Source organism: Ascaphus truei, chromosome 10, assembly GCF_040206685.1.
Source record: "Ascaphus truei isolate aAscTru1 chromosome 10, aAscTru1.hap1, whole genome shotgun sequence".
Classification (NCBI taxonomy): Eukaryota; Metazoa; Chordata; class Amphibia; order Anura; family Ascaphidae; genus Ascaphus; species Ascaphus truei.
The window spans coordinates 30,593,849-30,615,690 of NC_134492.1; the positions used below are offsets into that span (position 1 = coordinate 30,593,849).

General features: G+C 42.0%; 1 protein-coding gene across 2 annotated transcripts in view; it reads right to left on the reverse strand.

Moving 5' to 3' along the window:
* Positions 1 to 21,842, reverse strand: part of ABCA4 (ATP binding cassette subfamily A member 4) — a 183,151-nt gene that overhangs the window by 141,735 nt on the left and 19,574 nt on the right. For both annotated transcript variants that reach the window (XM_075616438.1, XM_075616437.1), the window contains exons 5-7: positions 20,725 to 20,864; positions 19,737 to 19,864; positions 7,281 to 7,478 (exon numbers count right to left, since the gene is read on the reverse strand). In XM_075616438.1, coding sequence (XP_075472553.1) covers positions 7,281 to 7,478; positions 19,737 to 19,864; positions 20,725 to 20,864 — 466 coding nt within the window. The remainder of the gene's footprint in view (positions 1 to 7,280; positions 7,479 to 19,736; positions 19,865 to 20,724; positions 20,865 to 21,842) is intronic.

A 21,842-nucleotide genomic window follows, 5' to 3' on the forward strand; every position in this document is an offset into this window, starting at 1 on the left:
GTGCCCCGAGCCGCAGGACCACCCCAGCGCCCCAATCATCTTGGGGACCAACGCTGACATTGTGCGCGCGGTATTCCGCCAGTTTTTGCAGGAAGCAGGAGAAGCCCCACTGCTGGCCCTAGCGGCCTGTCCCGCCCTTCAAGAGGTCTGCGGTAAAATTGCGACTGAGGAAGAGCATGGCGTCCTCTACAGCCAAGAATGGGGACTGACCCAGATTCCCCCAGGGGAAGGACGAATGATGGTCGCCGCTTGCCATTACCCCCGTCGACGGTCGGAGGATCAGCTCTTCACCTTGGAGAGTGTGGCCCAGGACGAACAACGTTTGGGCTACAAGGTACTAACCTCGGTCAAGGAATGGCCCGGGAAGATCCCGAAGCGCACCTGGGTGTATGTGCAGAATATATCCCCGTACCCGATGACTATTGACCGGCGGCAGACGCTAGGGAGGATATACCCGGTAACTTCCGAGGAGGAGGCCTCGACGGAACTAGCTAGGAGCTCGCCTGCTACCATAGCGCCGGCATTGGAATTTGACTTTGGCGACTCGCCCCTCCCGGATGAGTGGAGGAAGAGGCTACAGGATGAGCTACACGACCGAAGGGGTGTGTTCTCCACTGGTGATATGGATGTGGGGTGCAGTCGCAGTGCCCACCATACCATCTGACTGAGCGACGCCACCCCCTTCCGGGAGCGCTCCCGCCGGCTGGCCTCAAAGGATGCTGACGAAGTGAGGGGATTAATCGACGAGATGAAAACGGCTGGCATCGTGCGGGAATCTCGGAGCCCTTACGCCTCACCCATTGTGGTAGTCCGCAAGAAGAACGGGACGGTCCGTCTATGTATGGATTTTCTTTGTATCGAACCCGACAGTCGGGGAGTTAGTAATGTTCTCGTGATCACTGACCACTACACTAGGTACGCCCAAGCGTTCCCTACGAAAGACCAGAAGGCCGTAACGGTAGCCCGAGTACTATGGGAAAAATATTTCATTCACTATGGGTTACCAAATCGTCTTCACTCCGATCAGGGCCGGGATTTTGAAAGTACACTGATACGGGAGGTGGTGATATTAAACTAAACTAAAACATATACTAAAGCGCTCAACCTATTAACCTAACTTAACTACCTACTTGTGATATATAAGTCTCTAATTATTAATTCCTCTATACATGAATTTATAATGAAAATGAACTGAATCCTGCAATCTAATTTTAAACTGAGGAAGTGGCTGCCTATGGACGAGAATGACACACCTATCCACAAGGAATGCACAATCAATACTGAACAAACACTACAAAACATACAATAAACATAAATGTCCTTGGCGCATTGTCTGGTGAATAACCTGACAGTTAATGAAGTCCAATTGGTCCTTGATGGTAGGGATATTAAATCCGGAATCCAATCTTTCCTGGAGGCCCTTGGAGGTAGTTGAATCAAATCTGTATTAATATAAAAGACAGAACAACCATTGCGCAGTACTTCTGGTCAAGCTTCTACTCCCCCACCGTTGCCAGCTACTTACATAAAAATGATTATAAAAGGGCCTCAAAAGGTATCTTTCACTTCTTCCCCGTCACCTTAATTCTGCTGTGTTGCCAGGTGGGATGACTCCTCTGATAAGTATTTTTTTACAACAATAATCAAAAAGCATTGGAGTATCCTACTTGGTGATGTGAAGCTAAAAAATATATTACCCCAGCATCCACAGATAGTTTTTAAAAAGGCTGACAACCTGAAATTAAAACTCTCACCAAGTTGCCCATTTAACCAGGTAAAGTCACGGAATACAACATGGTTAAAGGAACTAAATGGATACTTTATATGTAATAAATGTATAGGCTGCAAATATGGTCAAAAATGTAAGGACTTCAAGTCAAATGTAACAGGTATATCATTCCCAATTAGGTCATTCATCACCTGCAGGAGCCCTTTTGTGGTCTATCTGTTAGAATGCCCGTGTGGGCTTCAATATGTGGGGCGAACAGGTAGACCACTAAAACGGCGCTTGGCAGAACATGTATTCAATATTAAACGGGGTTTGGAGACACATAGTGTCTCCAACCACTTTAGATTGAAGCATGGGCAGAACCCAGCAGGGTTAATCTGTAAGGGAATTGAATGCCCAAAGCAAAATTGGAGAGGGGGAGATAAAATAAATCTGATATCCAGACGCGAAAGCTTTTGGATATATACTTTAAAAACTCTGACCCCAAAAGGACTTAATATAGAGTTCGACCTGGCTTCATTTTTAAAAAATGGATAGATCAATATAACATTGTTTAGACATCTGCTAGTATATTCCTCAACCTCAATAAACATCTTTTCCTCTGAGTTCTCTATTAGATGCAATAGAGGGTAACCCCCAGTGCAATATAGGTTAACCCCCTCCGAATTCATTTTATAAAGCATACACATTAATTACCTGTATTCTGTCGAGTTAATTTTGTGCTAATGCAGTTTTATTATTTTATAATATCTGATTTACATGTATTAACGATATCATTTGATTGTACATTGATAAATTGTGCAACGTAATGAGCAGGGGTTTCCAATTTGGCTATATCCAATGGGAGCCCTGCATTGACAATCCGGTGGGTTTAAATAGCCCTTACTACCATGGACACTCCATTGCCCCTGAGGAAGTGACGTCAGCAGTCACGAAACGCGCGTAGGGTGGAGTTTCTGTAGCAGTGTTACGTTGCTTACGTCCACGCATGCACGGAGGAACAGGGGAGCTTGAGCGGTGACATCATCGGTGTGAGACGAGGCGCTCCGAATCGAGGCCACGAGGCGGGGACGCACGCTGAATCTTACCCTTACCTGCAGCAACCCAGCATCCTGCCACGCAAGCGGACGGCACATTGTACCACGTATATAGGGACTATAAGCATGTGAGTGCACTGATTTATAGTCTTGTTTTTATTGTATTAAAATTGTGACGGTATCATACCATTGGCCCTATCCCCTTATTTTCCGGTATCACGCTGGAGAGAGGCCTCCCTCTTATCAGAGGAGTCATCCCACCTGGCAACACAGCAGAATTAAGGTGACGGGGAAGAAGTGAAAGATACCTTTTGAGGCCCTTTTATAATCATTTTTATGTAAGTAGCTGGCAACGGTGGGGGAGTAGAAGCTTGACCAGAAGTACTGCGCAATGGTTGTTCTGTCTTTTATATTAATACAGATTTGATTCAACTACCTCCAAGGGCCTCCAGGAAAGATTGGATTCCGGATTTAATATCCCTACCATCAAGGACCAATTGGACTTCATTAACTGTCAGGTTATTCACCAGACAATGCGCCAAGGACATTTATGTTTACCACACTGATACGGGAGTTGCTCACCCTACTGAACATTGCCAAGTCACGTACTACCCCGTACCACCCCGAAGGGGATGCCTTGCCCGAACGGTTCAATCGCACCTTGTTGGATATGTTGGGTACATTGACGAGCCCGCAAAAGACGGAGTGGAGTAAACACGTCGAAGCATTGGTACATGCGTATAATTGCACCCGACATGAGTCCACTGGGTATACCCCGTATTTCTTGATGTTCGGAAGGGAAGCCCGGTTACCGGTGGATGTGCGCCTACGGATATCTACCGATGGGGTATCCAATAGGACGCATTTCCGATACGTTCAGCGACTAAAGGACAGTCTACAGTTGGCCTACAAATTGGCTGAGCGGACGACCGCACAATTAAATGCGGGGAATAAAAGGCGTTATGACCACAAAGTACGTTACAAGGAAATTCACCCCGGAGATGCGGTCCTTTTACGCAACTTAGGTGTTCCTGGGAAGCATAAATTGGCAGACCGGTGGCGGGAGGGTGTGTATGAGGTGGAGTCACAGATGCCGGGTCTTCCTGTGTACCGGATCAAGGATTCTGAAGGCCGCGTAAAAGTGTGGCATAGGAATCATCTGCTTCTCATACCTCAAGTAGGGACGGATGAATTGGAAGCCCCAGCCACTGCCCTAGATGGAGCAGTTGAATACACAGAGGATGGCTCAGAGACTATAAAAATTGCCACCTCTGAGGATACAATGGAGGGAACCTCTCAAAGGGGCCTTCCGGCCGTGGAGGCATCTCCCGAAGGAGCCACGGGTAAAGAGCCTTTTGGCCCGAACATTGATCATTTGACTCCAGTGAGTCAGCCTCTAGACCCACAAAGTCCATGTTTTACACCCCAAAGAGACTGTGCTAATGCTGAACACCCCTCAAGGGTAGAGACGGAAATACCAGTTGAGACTGAGCACTCTGCAGAGGAAGCAGAGGAGGATCAACCCCGCCGAAGTCAAAGAAACAGTCAACCTCCCATGCGAATGGCATATGATCAGTTTGGGGCACCCCATTATGAGGCTCAGCAGTGGGCTCGGCATAGGATGCAAGCTATGATGGTACTGTTTAATGAGATGTGTAACCTAATCTAGGAAGAGAGGGTTGTGTACATAGTTAATATATATGTGGTTAGGTAGTCCAGCGGGGACGCTGGATTCTGGAGGGGGGAGAATGTAAGGATGTACATATATATTAAAGGTTCCGCGCTGTCAATTACATAGGCAGCGCCATATTGTCCCTGTTTGCCAGCGAAGTTACTGCGTACCAGTTGGGCTGCGCATGCGCGAGGGAAGCGCGCGAAGGGTAATCATAAGTAGAGACTTGGAGGGGGTTGAACTATGAACTCTGACTGTGAGGAGGTCAGCTGAGGCTGAGGACCAATGGGATGCGAGACTGTGTATGCAGGAACCGGATGCGTGTGGGCGGTGGGCCAGAGCAGCGAGGGAGGTGAAGGAGGAGGTTGGCGGAACCTCGTGTGCGAGAGCAGAGGGTCAGTGACCCGTCTGCTTAGATAGGGTATGCCCACAGCCCCAGGAGTCTTTCCCCCGCCATCGTAGGGTGCTGTATTTGTAAGGACGCCCATAGTCGTCAGGGACGTTTCCCTTTAGTGAGGTTCATATGCGGAGCTGCGGAGCTGCGGCCGCCATCTTGGATTTCCCATCTGACGGTGCTGCAGAAGGGAGAGACGGCGCAAGGCTGGATTAACACCAGGACCCCGTGGAGTGTCAAGGTCATCGTAGTGACCGGAAGGTATCCTTATCTACAAGTGCACCTACACCGGTCACCAGGCGCTGATCCCGCCTCCCACTAACTAATCGGGTTCCCTGAGAGAATGCATATGGTACCATACTTTACTGGTTATGAGACATACTCCTAAGGAGAGTGGCAGAGCCACTTATGTACAGGACATCATCCCAATAAGGTGTGGCCGAGCCACGTTGTGTGTGTGTATGTAAAGGTTATATGATAATTCTGCATATCATTTGTTATTCATGTGTGATATAAAAAGGTTGGTTGCATACTGTTGTTGTTAGGTTCTTGCTCAGGGTATAATCTCTATAATGGGGATCCTGGGTGAGTGGAGGCGCTGCACCACAAGTGATAAACGTATACCCCCAGGCTCCCAATATGCGGAGGCTCAGAGCTCCTGAAGCCACAGGTTTATGCACCATAGTCCCTTAGTTCAGGTGTTCACAAAAAGGGCTACATTTAAGTAGGCTGAGAAACAAGGGATCAGCACATTAATCCTTTAAGAAGAGGTAGAGACCCCAGCATACGGCCGTCGCTGCCATAAGGGCTGTAGGTCGGCCCGAAGTGGGGATTGAAGCAGGTGGCCCCCCTTAGGGGTTATTGGCAACGGTTCAGGCAGACAATGGGGTGGAGGGTGGGGGGTGGCTACGTGCGGGAGACCAGGTAATATAGGGGGGTCTCATGCATGTAGCCAGGTGGGCGGGGATACGCAGGGGATCGTAACAGTAAGCCAGGACAATAGTGAGAGGAAGCAAACCCTCCAACCCATTCCTGTATAATGTCTACTGTATACCTTTTTAAGTTATTTCGGTATAGGTTGTCATCACGGCAGCAGTAGAATGGCCATGCCAGTCAGCTTAAAGATGCCGGAAACATGCAAAGAAGGAGCTGCCGACTGTACAGTCGGGCAGGCTCTGCCCAAAATCAAAAGTGGAAAATGCTAGGTGTGCCTAAACAGCCACAGGGGGACTGGTAGTGACACATTCCTGTGCAGGGGTGGGGGAGGGAGGTCAGGTGAAAAATGGTTGGTAGGGATCTCCCTAGGAAGGGGTTCAGAACACAAGTGTTTCTGTATTCATTGCAGGCACACATGTGCATTACTCTTTATAAAACATGCATGCAATCTTTGAGGCCCTTTCAAAGTGCCCACAAGTAACATAGAAATCCAAATCAGAAGCATCAGCATAGCAACAGCTAATAAGGACTTCTATTAAGAGGAAACCCTATTTAAATACTTGAAATCACTTAAACCTTTAGAGCAGGGGTGCTCAGCTCCAGCCCTCGTCCCCCCAACAGGTCTGGTTTTCACAATATCCCAGATTTAGCACAGGTGGCTCAATCAGAGGCTCAGCCGAAGCCGGGACTGATTGAGCCACCTGTGCTGAAGCTGGGATATCCTGAAAACCTGACCTGTTGGGGGGGTGGGGGGGAAGGCTTGAGGACAGGAGTTTAGCCCCCCTGTTTTAGAGTACAGTTTCTCAAACATATAAAAACAGCCGAGAGAGAGGGAAAAGAAAAGTATATGCAATACATCCTTTATCTTTTGAAGAAAGCGAGGCTCATGCATTAATTACCAAGCGTTCAGATATCACAGAGAGGTTTTCTGCCAGATATTCACTGGAAGTGTTGGGCTCGGGATGTGAGGTGGCGAGAGCAGTGCGTTGGTGACAAACTGCGCAGCGGTTATAATAATTCTCCCTAATCCATATCTTTAATCCACTTGTAATACTCACTTGTCCTTGCTTTCTCACTCAGGATAATCCTGGTATTTGTTATCATTACACAAACAATCCCTCTTATTATTCAATGTATCTTCTACCCACATTTTCGTGGGTAATTTGTGAAATTCAAAAGTTCATTTTTTTTTTCAACGTATGTATCAATAAATAAAAAAAAACTGTGTGTGAGACAGGTTCTCGCAAAGGCAAATATGATTATTGGTTTGCTCAAGACCAATTATTTTTGCCTTCAAATTTAATGAGTACAGTATATATTGAATATCTCAGGTGATCCATTCTTCAACAAGGAGACCAATCATGTTTAATAAGTGCTTTCCTAATAACTTCCAATTCCCTACCGTTAACCCATCCAATTTTAGCCTCGTGTATGAGCATATTAGTGATGCATACTTGCTCTGCGTCGTACCTGTAACGGGCAATGCCAGATAGAGAGGAGTTGAGTACTTACAATTTCAAAGAGCTTGAAGAAATCAACGCTTGCGTACAATACATCTTCTATCCTTTGTAGCCGGTGCTGGGACAGGCCGCACATGGCGTTGCGCACGGTATGCATGCCTCTGCGGCTGCTGAAAATGATGAAGCGCTCGAGTAGGCTCTGGCTGCAGGCTATGTCCTTCAGAGACAAGTCAGGTACCCCAAAGGCAAACTACAAATCACAAGAGAAACCAGTTTGTCATCTTAGCATTAAGCCTCTTCACATTGCCCAAATGGGCTGCAGACCATCTTGGGGAAATTATCTGGATAGCAGCACTTCGCATACAGTAGGATCCTACAGAGCAGGGGTTTCTTTACTCACAATATACCTTTATGGGTTTCGTCTGAAGCAACCGTTCTGACCATTTTGGGCTGAAAATTCCCATTCACTTCAATGGTGATTTTCATGCGAAAACAGCCAGAACGTCCGCTTCAGAATATATAGAATAAGGCCCACGTCTGATATCCCTTCCTGGGCTTTAATTAAGACAGACGAGCAGCTGTAGGAGGATGCATACTTTTAGTGCGGTGTCTATTCACAAATTACATTTAACCCCCTTTACTGTCCGAATGGCCAAAATAAACTGAATTATTAGCAGGAAATGATCCAGTTTTGGAGAAATACTAATGTTATAACATTTGTAGTGGGTGTTCTTGAAAATGCCCATTATCGCTTGTGTAAAAACATGCTTATATCTCAGCCCTGTTCGCTGTTACATTCCTTCCTGAATTATGTATGCGGCTCGAGTAGCACAGGACAATAGCTGCATGTCTGTGATATGTGTTAATACATGGGTTATGTTATTATGTTATTATGCCTCCCGTTAACAGACTATTAAACATCTTAATGATATTATACATTGAGTGCTTTCACTTGACTTTAATAATGTCACGTGGAACTAAACCTTTAAGTGTCATGTAGCCTTTTTTGTTGTTTTTAAATGATGTTCTTAAAGCTTACTCTTTGAATATAATGAGGTGCTGTATAAACTAAAAGAAAATATGAAAATAGCATAATTGTACCATTCCTCCAACAAGATACATAACCACTAACCATAAACAGGTAGGGGAGGAAATGGACAGAGACATCGTATCAGAATTATAAGGAATGTAACAAAAATTGCAAAAGGGCAATTAAATTAGCAAAAATGGATAATGAAAAAAGGATTGCAATAGAAAGTAAGGTCAACCCTAAAAAGTTCTTTAAGTACCTAAATAACAAAAAAATGAGAAAAGAAAATATAGGGCCCTTTCAATGTGAGATGGGTAGGCCGATTATTGGAGATAAGGAAAAAGCTGAGGTATTAAACAAATTCTTTGCCTCTGTGTTTACCAGGGAAGAATCAAGTTCAATAATAGCGCCACAGGAGGAAGCCACAACCTCCATATAAATGACCAATTGGTTAACTGAGGAAGAAGTTCATAAGCGACTTGAAAAAATTAAAGTAAATAAGGCACCTGGCCCCGATGGCATACATCCAAGAGTTCTCAAGGAGTTAAGCTCAGTAATAGCAAAACCATTATATTTAATATTCATGGACTCCATTTCCACAGACTCAGTAGCACAAGATTGGCGTAAAGCAGATGTGGTGCCTATATTTAAAAAGGGAGCTAGATCACACCCGGGGAATTACAGACCTGTAAGTCTGACTTCAATAGTAGGGAAACTACTTGAAGGTTTGATACGGGATAATATTCAGGAATACCTAATGGAAAACAAAATTATTAGTAATAGTCAGCATGGATTTATGAAGGATAGATCTTGCCAAACTAACCTTATTTGTTTCTTTGAGGAGGTAAGTAGGAATTTAGACCAGGGTAATGCAGTTGATGTGGTCTACTTAGATTTTGAAAGGCTTTTGATACAGTTTCACACAAGAGGTTGGTGTACAAAATAAAGAAAATTGGACTCAGTAATAATATATGCACCTGGATTGAAAACTGGTTAAAGGACAGACAACAGAGGGTTGTCATAAATGCAACTTTTTCAGGTTGGGCTAAAGTCGTGAGTGGAGTACCTCAAGGATCGGTACTGGGACCCCTGCTTTTTAACTTGTTTATTAATGACCTTGAGGTTGGGATCGAGAGCAAAGTCTCCATCTTTGCTGATGATACTAAATTGTGTAAGGTAATAGAATCAGAGCAGGATGTAATTTCTCTTCAGAAGGACTTGGAGAGACTGGAAACGTGGGCAGGTAAATGGCAAATGAGGTTTAATACAGATAAATGTAAGGTTATGCATTTGGGATGCAAGAATAAAAAGGCGACTTACAAATTAAATGGAGATATATTGGGGGAATCCTTGATGGAGAAGGATTTAGGAGTGCTTGTAGACAGCAGGCTTAGCAATAGTGCCCAATGTCATGCAGTAGCTGCAAAGGCAAACAAGATCTTATCTTGCATCAAACGGGCAATGGATGGAAGGGAAGTAAACATAATTATGCCCCTTTACAAAGCATTAGTAAGACCACACCTTGAATATGGAGTACAATTTTGGGCACCAATCCTAAGAAAAGACATTATGGAACTAGAGAGACTGCAGAGAAGAGCCACCAAATTAATAAAGGGGATGGACATTCTAACTTATGAGGAGAGGCTAGCTAAATTAGATTTATTTACATTAGAAAAGAGGCGTCTAAGAGGGGATATGATAACTATATACAAATATATTCAGGGACAATACAAGGAGCTTTCAAAAGAACTATTCATCCCACGGGCAGTATAAAGGACTCGGGCCATCCCTTAAGGTTGGAGGAAAGGAAATTTCCCCAGCAACAAAGGAAAGGGTTCTTTACAGTAAGGGCAGTTAAAATGTGGAATTCATTACCCATGGAGACTGTGATGGCAGATACAATAGATTTGTTCAAAAAAAGGTTGGACATATTTTTAGATGGTAAAGGTATACAGGGATATACCAAATAAGTATACATGGGAAGGATGTTGATCCAGGGATTAATCCAATTGCCAATTCTTGGAGTCAGGAAGGAATTAATTTTTCCCCTTAATGGGGTTTTTTATTTTGTCTTCCTCTGGATCAATAAGTAAGTATAGATATAGAATAAAGTATCTGTTGTCTAAATTTAGCATAGGTTGAACTTGATGGACATACGTCTTTTTTCAACCTCATCTACTATGTAACTATGTATGTAACTATTGCAGGGGCGGCCAACTCCAGTCCTCAAGGGCCACCAACAGGTCAGGTTTTAAGGATGTCCCTGCTTCTGCACAGGTGGCTCAGTCAGTGGTTCAGTCGAAGACCACCTGTGCTGAAGCAGGGATATCCTTAAAACCTGGCCTGTTGGTGGCCCTTGTGGACTGGAGTTGGCCACCCCTGCACTATTGTATCAATATTACTAAATATTCTATGTTGTTCGTATGTGTGTAGAAGGTGCTGCTTACATATCTGGCGCTATAAAGGAATAAAATGTGTATATTTCTAAGATATCCATTTGGGTGGTTTTATGATATTAAGGTTTTGGAGGGGCAAAGGGAATAAAATTAGGAGAAAATGAGTAAACTTGGCCTAGTGACTGTAGATGTTCATTTATCATTTGGACAGTTGTTGATACATACTATCAGATAACCTAATAAAGGGCTATCACTGTGAAGTTCTTCTGTAGTTTAAGTGTTACATAGTTACATAGTAGATGAGATTGAAAAAAGACATACGTCTATCAACTTCAACCTATGCAAAATTTAGACAACAGATACTTTATCCTATATCTATACTTCCTTATTGATCCAGAGGAAGGCAAACAAAAAACCCCAGTGTTATATAATCCAATGAAATCTCATAAGGGGAAAAATTAATTCCTTCCTGGCTCCAAGAATTGGCAATCGGTTTACTCCTTGGGTCAACAACCTTCCCACGCTTACTTATTTGGTATATCCCTTTATACCTTTCCTTTCTAAAAAGATGTCCAACCTTTTTTTGAACAAATCTATTGTATCTGCCATCAGTCTCCATGGGTAATGAATTCCACATTTTAACTGCCCTTACTGTAAAGAGCCCTTTCCTTTGTTGCTGGTGAAATCTCTGTTTCTCCAACCTTAAGGGATGGCCCGAGTGCTTTGTACCGCCCTTGGGATGAATAGTCCTTTTGACAGCTCCCTTTACTGTCCCCGAATATATTTGTATATAGTTATCATATCCCCTCTTAGACGCCTCTTTTCTAATGTAAATAAATCTAATTTAGCTAGCCTCTCCTCATAAGTTAGAATGTCCATCCCCTTTATTAATTTGGTGGCTCTTCTCTGCACTCTCTCTAGTTCCATAATGTATTTTCTAAGGAGTGGTGCCTAAAATTGTACTCCATATTCAAGGTGTGGTCTTACTAATGCTTTTTAAAGGGGCATAATTATGTTTACTTCCCTTCCATCCATTGCCTGTTTGATGCAAGATAAGATCTTGTTTGCCTTTGCAGCTACTGCATGACATTGGGCACTATTGCTAAGCCTGCTGTCTACAAACACTCCTAAATTCTTCTCCATCAAGGATTCCCCTAATTTATCCCCATTTAAATTGTAAGTCGCCTGTTTATTCTTGCTTCCCAAATGCATAACCTTACATTTATCTGTATTAAACCACATCTGCCATTTACCTGCCCAAGTTTCCAGTCTCTCCAAGTCCTTCTGGAGAGAAATGACATCCTGCTCTGATTCTACTACCTTACACAATTTAGTATCATCGGTAAAGATGGAGACTTTGCTCTCGATGCACACCTCAAGGTCATTAATAAACAAGTTAAAAAGCAGGGATGCAGTACCAATCCCTGAGGTACTCCATTCATGACCTGAAAAAGTTCCATTTATGACAACCCTCTGTTGTCTATCCTTCAACCAGTTTTCAATCCAGGTGCATATCTAGCAACCTTTTTAAATATAGGCCCCACATCTGCTTTACGCCAATCATGTGGTACTGAGCCTGTGAAAATTGAGTCCTTGAATATTAAATGTAATGGTTTTGCTATTACTGAACTTAACTCCTTGAGAACTCTTGGATGTGTGCCATTGGGGCCAGGTACCTTGTTCACTTAAATTTTTTCAAACTGCCTATAAACTCTTTCTCAGTTAACCAATTGTTCATTAATATGGAGGTTGTGGCTTCCTCCAGCGGCACTACAATTGAAATTGATTCTTCCCTGGTAAACACAGAGGCAAATAATTTGTTTAATACTTCTGCTTTTTCCTTATCTCCAATAATCTGCCTGCCCATCTCACACTGAAAGGGTCCTTTTTGTCATTTTTTTGTTATTAAGGTACTTAAAGAACTTTTTAGGGTTGACCTTACTTTCTATTGCAATCCTTTTTCATTATCCTTTTTTGCTAATTTGATTGCCCTTTTGCAATTTTTGTTACATTCCATATAATTCTGATATGATGCCTCTGTCCCTTCTGATTTAAAGAATCTAAACACCTGCCTCTTCTTTTCCTTTTCCTCCCCTACTTATTTATTTAGCCACACTGGTTTTGTCTTATTTCTTTTATACTTATTACCCAAAGGTATACACTGATAAGTGTGCTTTTCTAACAATGTTTTAAAGACTGCCCATTTATCTTCTACATTTTTCCCTGCAAAACCATCATCCCAGTGTATTACATGTAGATTAGACCTCAGTTTATTAAAACCTGCCTTTCTAAAGTTTAAGGTCTTTGTTGAACCCATGTAATCTGTTTTTTGATTATTTATTTCAAATGAAACCATGTTATGATCACTGTTACCCAAATGTTCCAGGACTTTAATATTTGCTATTACTTCTACATTGTTTGATATAACCAAATCCAGTATTGCCCCTCTCTCCTGGTTGGTTCCTCAATCATTTGGGTCATATAATTGTCTTTAAGCACCCCCAAAAACCTGTTTCCTTTTATTGTAATACTAACGTTATGTTAATTAAAGAGGCAATCCAAGCTGGTGTTTTGTTATTTTTTTTTTTATATATATACAGGCATACCCCGCATTAGCGTGCGCAATGGGACTGGAGCATGTATGTAAAATGAAAATGTACTTAAAGTGAAGCACTCCCTTTATTCCACTTATCGATGCATGTAGTGTACTGCAATCATCATATACGTGCATAACTGATGTAAATAACACATGTGTAACAGGCTCTATAGTCTCCCCGCTTGCGCACAGCTTCGGTACAGGTAGTGAGCCGGTATTGCTGTTCAGGACGTGCTGACAGGCGCATGCGTGAGCTGCCGTTTGCCTATTGAGCGAGATGTACTTACTGGCGATTGTACTTAAAGTGAGTGTCCTTAAACCGGGGTATGCCTGTACAGGATTGAAGCAGGGGTTCTCTAAAGCTGAATCCCATTCATTTCAGCTCTGGGGACCCCCTGTTTCTGGGGGTACTTACCTTCAAAGGGGGTGCTAGTAGGCACGTCAGGGTTCACTATATGGCAGATTTTCAAAGCTTCCAGGCCCTGGCGGCCAATAGGAAGCCGTGACATCACCCTATGTGGCTTCCTATTGGCCCATGTGACACGGGAGCAGAAACTGCAGAAAAGCGCAGAGAGCTATCGGCACCCCTTACGGAGGTAAGTAGCTCCGGAAACAGGGGGTCCCCAGAGCTGAAATTAACAGGGTTCAGCTCCGGAGGCCCCCTGCTTCAATCCTGTGTTAAAATAGCAACAACAACAAAAACACGGCTTGGATTGCTCTTAAGCCTCACTGCACCTTGAGAAACCAATTATACTTCACATACTTTAGATGTTTGAGAACTAATACTTGATCTTAGATTTCGAACCGACTTGATTAGAATCAATGCTAGTACAGTGCGATTAGTCTGACAAACAAGGTAATAGACCTTATGCATACAGCGGACATATTTATCTACTCGGAAGGTAACATAATGGAATGTCTTTTGTTACAAATCAATATGGGAAATTAGATGAGAAATCATCGGAGTGGATTTAATGCCAAGGTGGGTGGATTTAGTTACCTATTACTGTTTTTAATTCTAAATATAAATTTGTGCTTTACTGGGAGAGATAGTTCAAGTGAATAGGTGCAACGCCCAAGCATAATGTTGGCATTCAATACACATTTATTAAATACAGAAACAGGTGTTCATGAAACCCCCGTGTGTGCAATGTGATACACGGCATTATTCCATGTATTCTAGGTTTCTTTACCATTCACAATAGGAGACCATGAAAAACGCTCTCATTTCATTTTAGCATAAAAGCTTTTTTTTTCTACACCAGTGTGCAACGTATTTTAATGTGAAAATCAAAAGACACTGGGAAACGGCAAGCAAAGCTACACCTTTATACTATACGCTGGGACTTCAAAGTAACTCTATGGGTTGTAGTAGGTTTTTTAAATATCACACAGAACCCCAGCAAGCTCTTTTTGGGAACCCTGAGCCCCCACAAAATATATATGTATATAAGTGTCAAAAAGGAGAGCTATTGAGCGTGGTAAATGTATACAACAAGCAACAGAAGTGCCCAAAGCAACATCCAATATGACAAAAATACACAGTAAAATACTTATACATTCTCTTGAAAAAGGGTCATTTAGTTTAACCCTTTGGCCAATTGTCATATTGGATGCAGCATTGGGCTTCTCTGTTGCTTGTTTATCAATATGCATGATAATGTTTTAAGGAGAATCCGCACCCCCCTACCCCCCGCCGAAATATTAAAAACAGAAACATATGTAACAAAGAGTAAGTGACAGATCGTGGCAGCAGCTCCTGTTATTATTGATAAATGAGAGCGATCACTTTCTAACTTTATATTGATCTGCTTGTGCCTTTCTAATGCAGTGGTGCATTTCCCATCAGGCCCGAGCCTCTGGCGGCATACAGAGGCCCGCTGTCTTCCCCACTGACTGCCGGGGGAGAGCGTGGGGCCTCTGTAAAGGTCTCTTACCTTCTCCTTCGCGCCGTTCTCCTTCTGCAGCGTCTTGATATCAAATGATGCTGCGACAGCATCGCCGTGACAACCTGACATCAAATGGCATCCTGTTGTCATGGAAATGCATCATCACATGACGTCGTGGCATCATTTGACGCCACGACGCTGCAGAAGGAGGCGCGGGCGGCAAAAAGGTAGGTGCCTATGGGCGGCGAAATTTTAAATCCGCCACTGCTTCTATGTATTGTGTTAGTTGTGTGCAGTACCACTGTCTTTGTGTATTACGACTGTGTTTATCCTCAAAAACATTTTTGTGGGATTGATGGCACCTTTAAGTTCAAATAGGAGGAATTTATAGAGATAACTATGTTTCTCTTGCATGCTTCAAAGATCAAAGTGACAGCCTTATTAGCAAAAACATTACACAGTCTGAAAGCTCAATTACTGGAAAATCAGCTGATTCACTGGCTTGACCTCCAATATATGACAGTCAGGAATCTGACTATAGCTCATACTGGTGATCATCAATGGATCTAGATAACAGATGTCAAAGGAAATGATGTTATCTTCAATTATTCTGTCTTTCAAACATGTTGTTGCCAATTTTTCTGAATGTCCATGATATTGTTTCCAAACACATTTTCCTTGCTAAGCCATTGTGTTTACATGCAAAATCCAGAAGTGTCTGTTTAATGTGGGCTGGGACATTATTATTTATGGTTTCAGGGGATTTCGTTTGTACAACACACCTTCTTGCACTCCCGGTGAAGTAATCTTCCCACAAAGCCCTAAGCCACCTTGCAAGTATCCATACCCAATCTAACTCGTCAAACCAGATGTAAAGTGAAATAAAACAAGTTTGTTAACAACCCCCCCCCCCTGTCTGGCATGAAAAAACAAACAAAAAAACACTGACTCAAAGCTGAGGATTTGTGTTGTAATGTTCACATAGGAATGGTACTGTAATTAAACCAGATTTGTGTGTTTTCACTAGTCCCACGCAGTACAAAAAAGGATGATGCACCTTTTTTTCCCAATTAAACTGATTTTTTTTTCCCAGAACACCAGTAGCCACAAGTATGATGAGGTGCAAATATAACACTGAGCTGAGTCAGTGAGAACACATTCATCAGATGCTCAGAAACCACTTGACTTGCTATTTCTGTGGAGAGCTTTCTGCTTGAGTCAGCTACCACTGGTGATTATTGAAAAGAAATCCTCTTACTATTGGTGTGGCACAAGCTACTTAATGTCGCTGTGAGGTTGCTAGAATTATGACCTATTGATCTTCGGGATTTGTTCACCACATCCAAGAATTCCAGACTTTTGTGTCTCCGATCACAGGATAGAGAAGTAATGTTTAGAAGCTTTACAGCTCAGCTTCAGCCCATAGTTGGCAGGGTCAGATCACCCACATGAGTGGGATTTGGAGGCCCCAGACCAAAAACAATGACATTTTAGTTGAATTACTTTGACATAAATGAGTGGGTTTAAAGCTGAATATGTTGCTTATGATGCATCTTATACATAAGCATGTTGCAGTGTAGATCAATATGAAGTATAAGGGTAAAAGGGGACGATAGACAGCACTCTGATAATGTTAAATTAATGCAATTGCAGGGTGCACGGAACCAAAGGGGACCCTTATTCCCCTGTATAATACTAACAAATCTACGTAAGTACCAGCACTCACTGTCTAATAGCTAAATGATGAAAAAAGTTGTAATGCAGAATAAACATTTAATAATAAAACAAACCAGAAATAAATCAAATGTGTTTGCAGAAACCAGTATCACAAATGGGCATGTCACAAAGTGAGGGGTGGAGGGGGGGGGGAAGGAAAAGGGGAAAAAACATGAAACACAAGGAATTTACACAAAAAACGGAGAAAGGCAAGTATGCTAGGGGGGCGACGTTTCGAGGGACTACCTCTTCATCTGGCCCATTCCCCCTGGTCCAAAAGGTCCCAGAGGTACTTCCCTAAGCCTCCCTTCCCCTATAACTGGTCAAATCAGACACCCCTGAAAATAGATAGCAAACATACAGTGTAGGCTAAATACAGCTAAACAGCTAATAGCAGGGCAGCAAGAATCCACTACAGTCAATGCCAGTAGTTCAAGTACTACAAGAAACCGTGGGCAATGGTACAGTAAAGGCACTCCACACGAGCACAAGGAGCAGAGCCACAGGGTTTGATTACTGTCTTCATTTGCTATTGCCATTAACCTTTCATTGACTGTTGTGGACTCCTGGTGCTTCTTTGCAAGCTGCTTTCTTGCAAGCTGTGTTCAGCCTTTACTGTACCATTGCCCACGGTTTCTTGTAGTACTTGAACTACTGGCATTGACTGTAGTGGATTCTTGCTGCCCTGCTATTAGCTGTTTAGCTGTATTTAGCCTACACTGTATGTTTGCTATCTATTTTCAGGGGTGTCTGATTTGACCAGTTATAGGGGAAGGGAGGCTTAGGGAAGTACCTCTGGGAACTTTTGGACCAGGGGGAATGGGCCAGATGAAGAGGTAGTCCCTCGAAACGTCGCCCCCCTAGCATACTTGCCGTTCTCCGTTTTTTGTGTATATTCCTTGTGTTTCATGTTTTTTCCCCTTTTCCTTTTTTCCCCCTCCACCCCTCACTTTGTGACATGCCCATTTGTGATACTGGTTTCTGCAAACACATTTGATTTATTTCTGGTTTGTTTTATTATTAAATGTTTATTCTGCATTACAACTTTTTTCATCATTTAGCTATTAGACAGTGAGTGCTGGTACTTACGTAGATTTGTTATCAATATGAAGTATGGTTACACACTTCAAAATGTCTAAGCTTTTTACACTTGGAGAACATAGACTGGAAAGATATTCCTGTGATGAAAAGGTTGGCTTTAACTATAAAACGCCCAACTTTTATCGATAAACAAAAGCATTAATGTGGGCAGGAGAACTCCAGTTGGTTGTTACAAAGCGTTAAAAAAAACTAAATTGATGACACTAGTCATAACAGTATAAACCTGACTATGGGTTGTGTGTAAAAGCTTAACATTGTCTCAGAGGAGAGGGGATATGATGGGTTCCCTAAACTGATCACTCAGGAATAGCAAGAAATTGCCTAGAGGTCCCAAAACCCCTGTCACAAAGTAACATTACAGACTGCGTGAAAAATTAACGGAGATTCTACATCTGAGGGTTACCATTTATGCCAACAACTGTAGTGCAAGAGATGAAGTCCAACAGGGCATACCAGCATATTTTTCTGAAACCATTATAAATATAAATGGGTCAAATTAATCAGAATAGCTATACTTTATGAGATTTAAAAAAAACTATAAAGGATAGACAGCACTCTACGTTGAACCAATGTATACTGGGCTGCCCTATTTTTTGTGTTTTTTTTAGGATGAGAACCCAGTATGGACTACACTAATATCCTACCTCTCAGGGATGGTTTTTATTGTAGGGGTTAAGGGAAGTACCTCTCTGATCTTATTGATATTTGAGAACGGGCCTGAAAATGGGGCTCACCCATCCACCCCCGAAACGTTGCCCCCCTTATTCACCTGTACCCTGTGTCCCTCGTCTTTCCCTGCCCTCCTTCCCCTTAGCCCGTCTTACCTCGTGTTGCATTCCGTATAGTTATACTTTTTTGTATGTATATTTGTTATTCTCGTCTACATGATATATATACCTCACGTACATTCTGCATTAAGTGTACATTGTGCATAGACTTTTGCTATATTAAATTCAATTTGGCTTATTCTCTATTTTTCTCGTTTTTCCTTTGAGTGCTGGGAACTCCACTTTGTTTGTATACTGTATGAGATGTTCACGTTATATGACATTAGTGTGGGCTGTACCAAACTATTTTAATATGACACTGCTAAGGTCTCATCCAAATCCCATTGTCCACATTTGGTTAGGAAGACAACATAACTGAATGAAAGGGTCTGCAAATTATCTATTATTAGTATTATTGATACATCCCAAGCATGTTCATCAGTTCCTTTGAGCATATTCTCAGGGAACCAGTATAAACACCTCTAGAACAGAAGAGTCAGCAACGCAATGTGGACCTTACCCCCCCCCCCCCCACACTGAAGGGGTTTGAATCTGTGTGTTCAGAGAATGGATAAGACCTAACAGAAGAGAAATAATTGCTTACACTATACATTAAACTGTATATCAAGACATAGGGGTATATTCATTAAACTGCAATCGTGCTGTTCTCTTGACTTTAATGGTGTTTTTGGTGTCCTAGTGCAGTGACCGGCACTATTGCAGCTTAATGAATAGCCCCAATTGACTTGGACTTTATTTTAACACTGGATACGAGCAAAATATCCATGGAGTGGCCTCAAACAACATTAAATAATGCTAAACTGTTTCTAAACTAATTTAGGTGAAGACCTCATTTTGCCACATTGGCACACAGTAAATGAGACCACAGCACTAACACTATTGCTACCAAGGTCTCCTATTCAGCTCTAACACCAAGTATTCCTTATGTAACAGATGGTCAGCAGAGAATTTACAGCCCAACAAACATCACAAATTTGCAATCTTGCTCTTACCTGCTCAACGCGCACTTGTGAATTAATGAGCTGATAAACCACAGAGTCAGAAAGTCCAATATCTTTTAATAAAAATACAGTCAGAATTTCATCATCCTTTAAGATATCTCTGATTCGTATCCCACGTCCTAAATGAGTAAATAGGAATAGTTAAAAATAAAAGACAATGGCACTTACAAGTAGGATTACATAATTTGTCATAGAAGCAGATGCACAAAACACAAAAATATGAGTAATAGCAATATGGGTACATATGTATGTATGTATGCATGTACATGTATATATACTGTATATACCTTTTGAAAGGTTTTAGGTACCAAAACAAAAGTCCTTGGACACTACCTGTGGTCCAGGAACCAAATTTGAGAATCCCCTGTCACAAGGAATTCATTTAGAGGTAAACGCTTGTCTGCAAAGTTTAATTGTCTGGTATTTGGAAGTTAACGAGGGCCATTTGAAGTCCCACTTAACAATGACAGTGACTAATGACTGAAGCTTTACTGGCCTGTAGCTTCAGGGAAGACAGATATAGGGGTTTGGGTGGGACACACTAAAGGGAAGTACAATATCGTTATCTCATTGTCTTCCATTCTTTCAATTGCAATTGGATGCCTATTGTATGTAGACATCTCATATAAAAGGCGCAGATAGTGCTAGCTAATTGGAAAATAGAATATATTATGGGCCGACAACTAGCAATTTTTTGGTTGACATTCTTGTGGCTTTTGTGTAATCTATGAATGACATAAATTACAAACATGCTCAAACATGTTGCCTATCTTTACACTCAACAATCACTGTCCTCTCGCTACTTCTGTGTGTTGGATCTTCTTGAACGGAGTATCTGGCATTTAATTTAATATTTTTTTAAAAGGAGCACAAAATTTAAGCTTAGGAATGAAACAATGAATGTTAACTATAGATTTCTAATCATCACACGTCAACTACAGAACCAAACTAATGACTAGAGAGAAAAACTCAGATTTGCCTGAAACTTTTCCAGGGCTGGTCCTCAAGGTTTCCATAAACTGGGACATCGTATACAGCTCATTCCACATCAAGCTCAAGTGATGGATTTCTGGTTTTTCCAACAGCACGTCTTGGGCATCCTGATATGCTCTTGCCAAGCTTAGAAAGAACAAAGAACAAATGCTTATTTGTTGGGAAAAGAAACTAGTAATGTAGAGTCTGATAAACACTCAGTGGTCTGCGTTGTTCTGAAGAAATACACCCTGTATGTTGCTTGTAGATTAGCAGGCGCCTATTCTCTGGTAAAACCTGATGTCTAGTGTTAGTCAGGTTATATGTGAGTACAATACCTCTCCAGGTGTGAAGGTGTCCTACATACAGTTTGTCTGATCAGCCACATCGTTTCAAGTTCTAGAAGCCCTGTTGGTGTTGGAGAAGTGTAGATATGTTGTACATACAGTAAGTTGTACGTAGGTTGACTAAACCAAAATACAAGTTCTTCATAGATGAAATTATAGTGGATGTGTGAAGATGAAACATTTGAGATCTAACTTCATCTATAACGAATTCTCTTGTTTGTCTATTAAAAGGTGTCACAACGCACCAGAATTCTACAACTACCAAACAGTATAGGAATACTTCCTTGGTTCCAATGATCCACATGAGTGGTCATTGGGATAGAGACAAAAACAATCCTGACATCTTGATTTAATGGTACTGACTTCAATGAATGTCATTCTGCTGAAAATCCATGAGAACATGGACACAGGGAGTGAGTGAAACTGAATACAAATAATAGAGATTCATTCCCTATGATAAAGACCGGGATATGTAATGTCCATTAATGAATGCTTATTGGCAATACTGAAAAAGCTGATATAGAAACTAGCCATATAAACTGGCACCTTTATTTACACACATACAGCCTATGGGATGGGATTTTCACTAATAGAATATATAAGATCTCTTAATATATAGACTTGACGAGCTGTCTTTATTTTACCCTGCATTTATTAACATAGTGGTAACCAGCACGTGACCTCTGATGAATGCCACACCACCTATTTTCTGGTCATAAATGGTCACGTATCCTGCAGCAGTCGGGTTGTACCACAAAGAGGTTACTTTAACCACTGC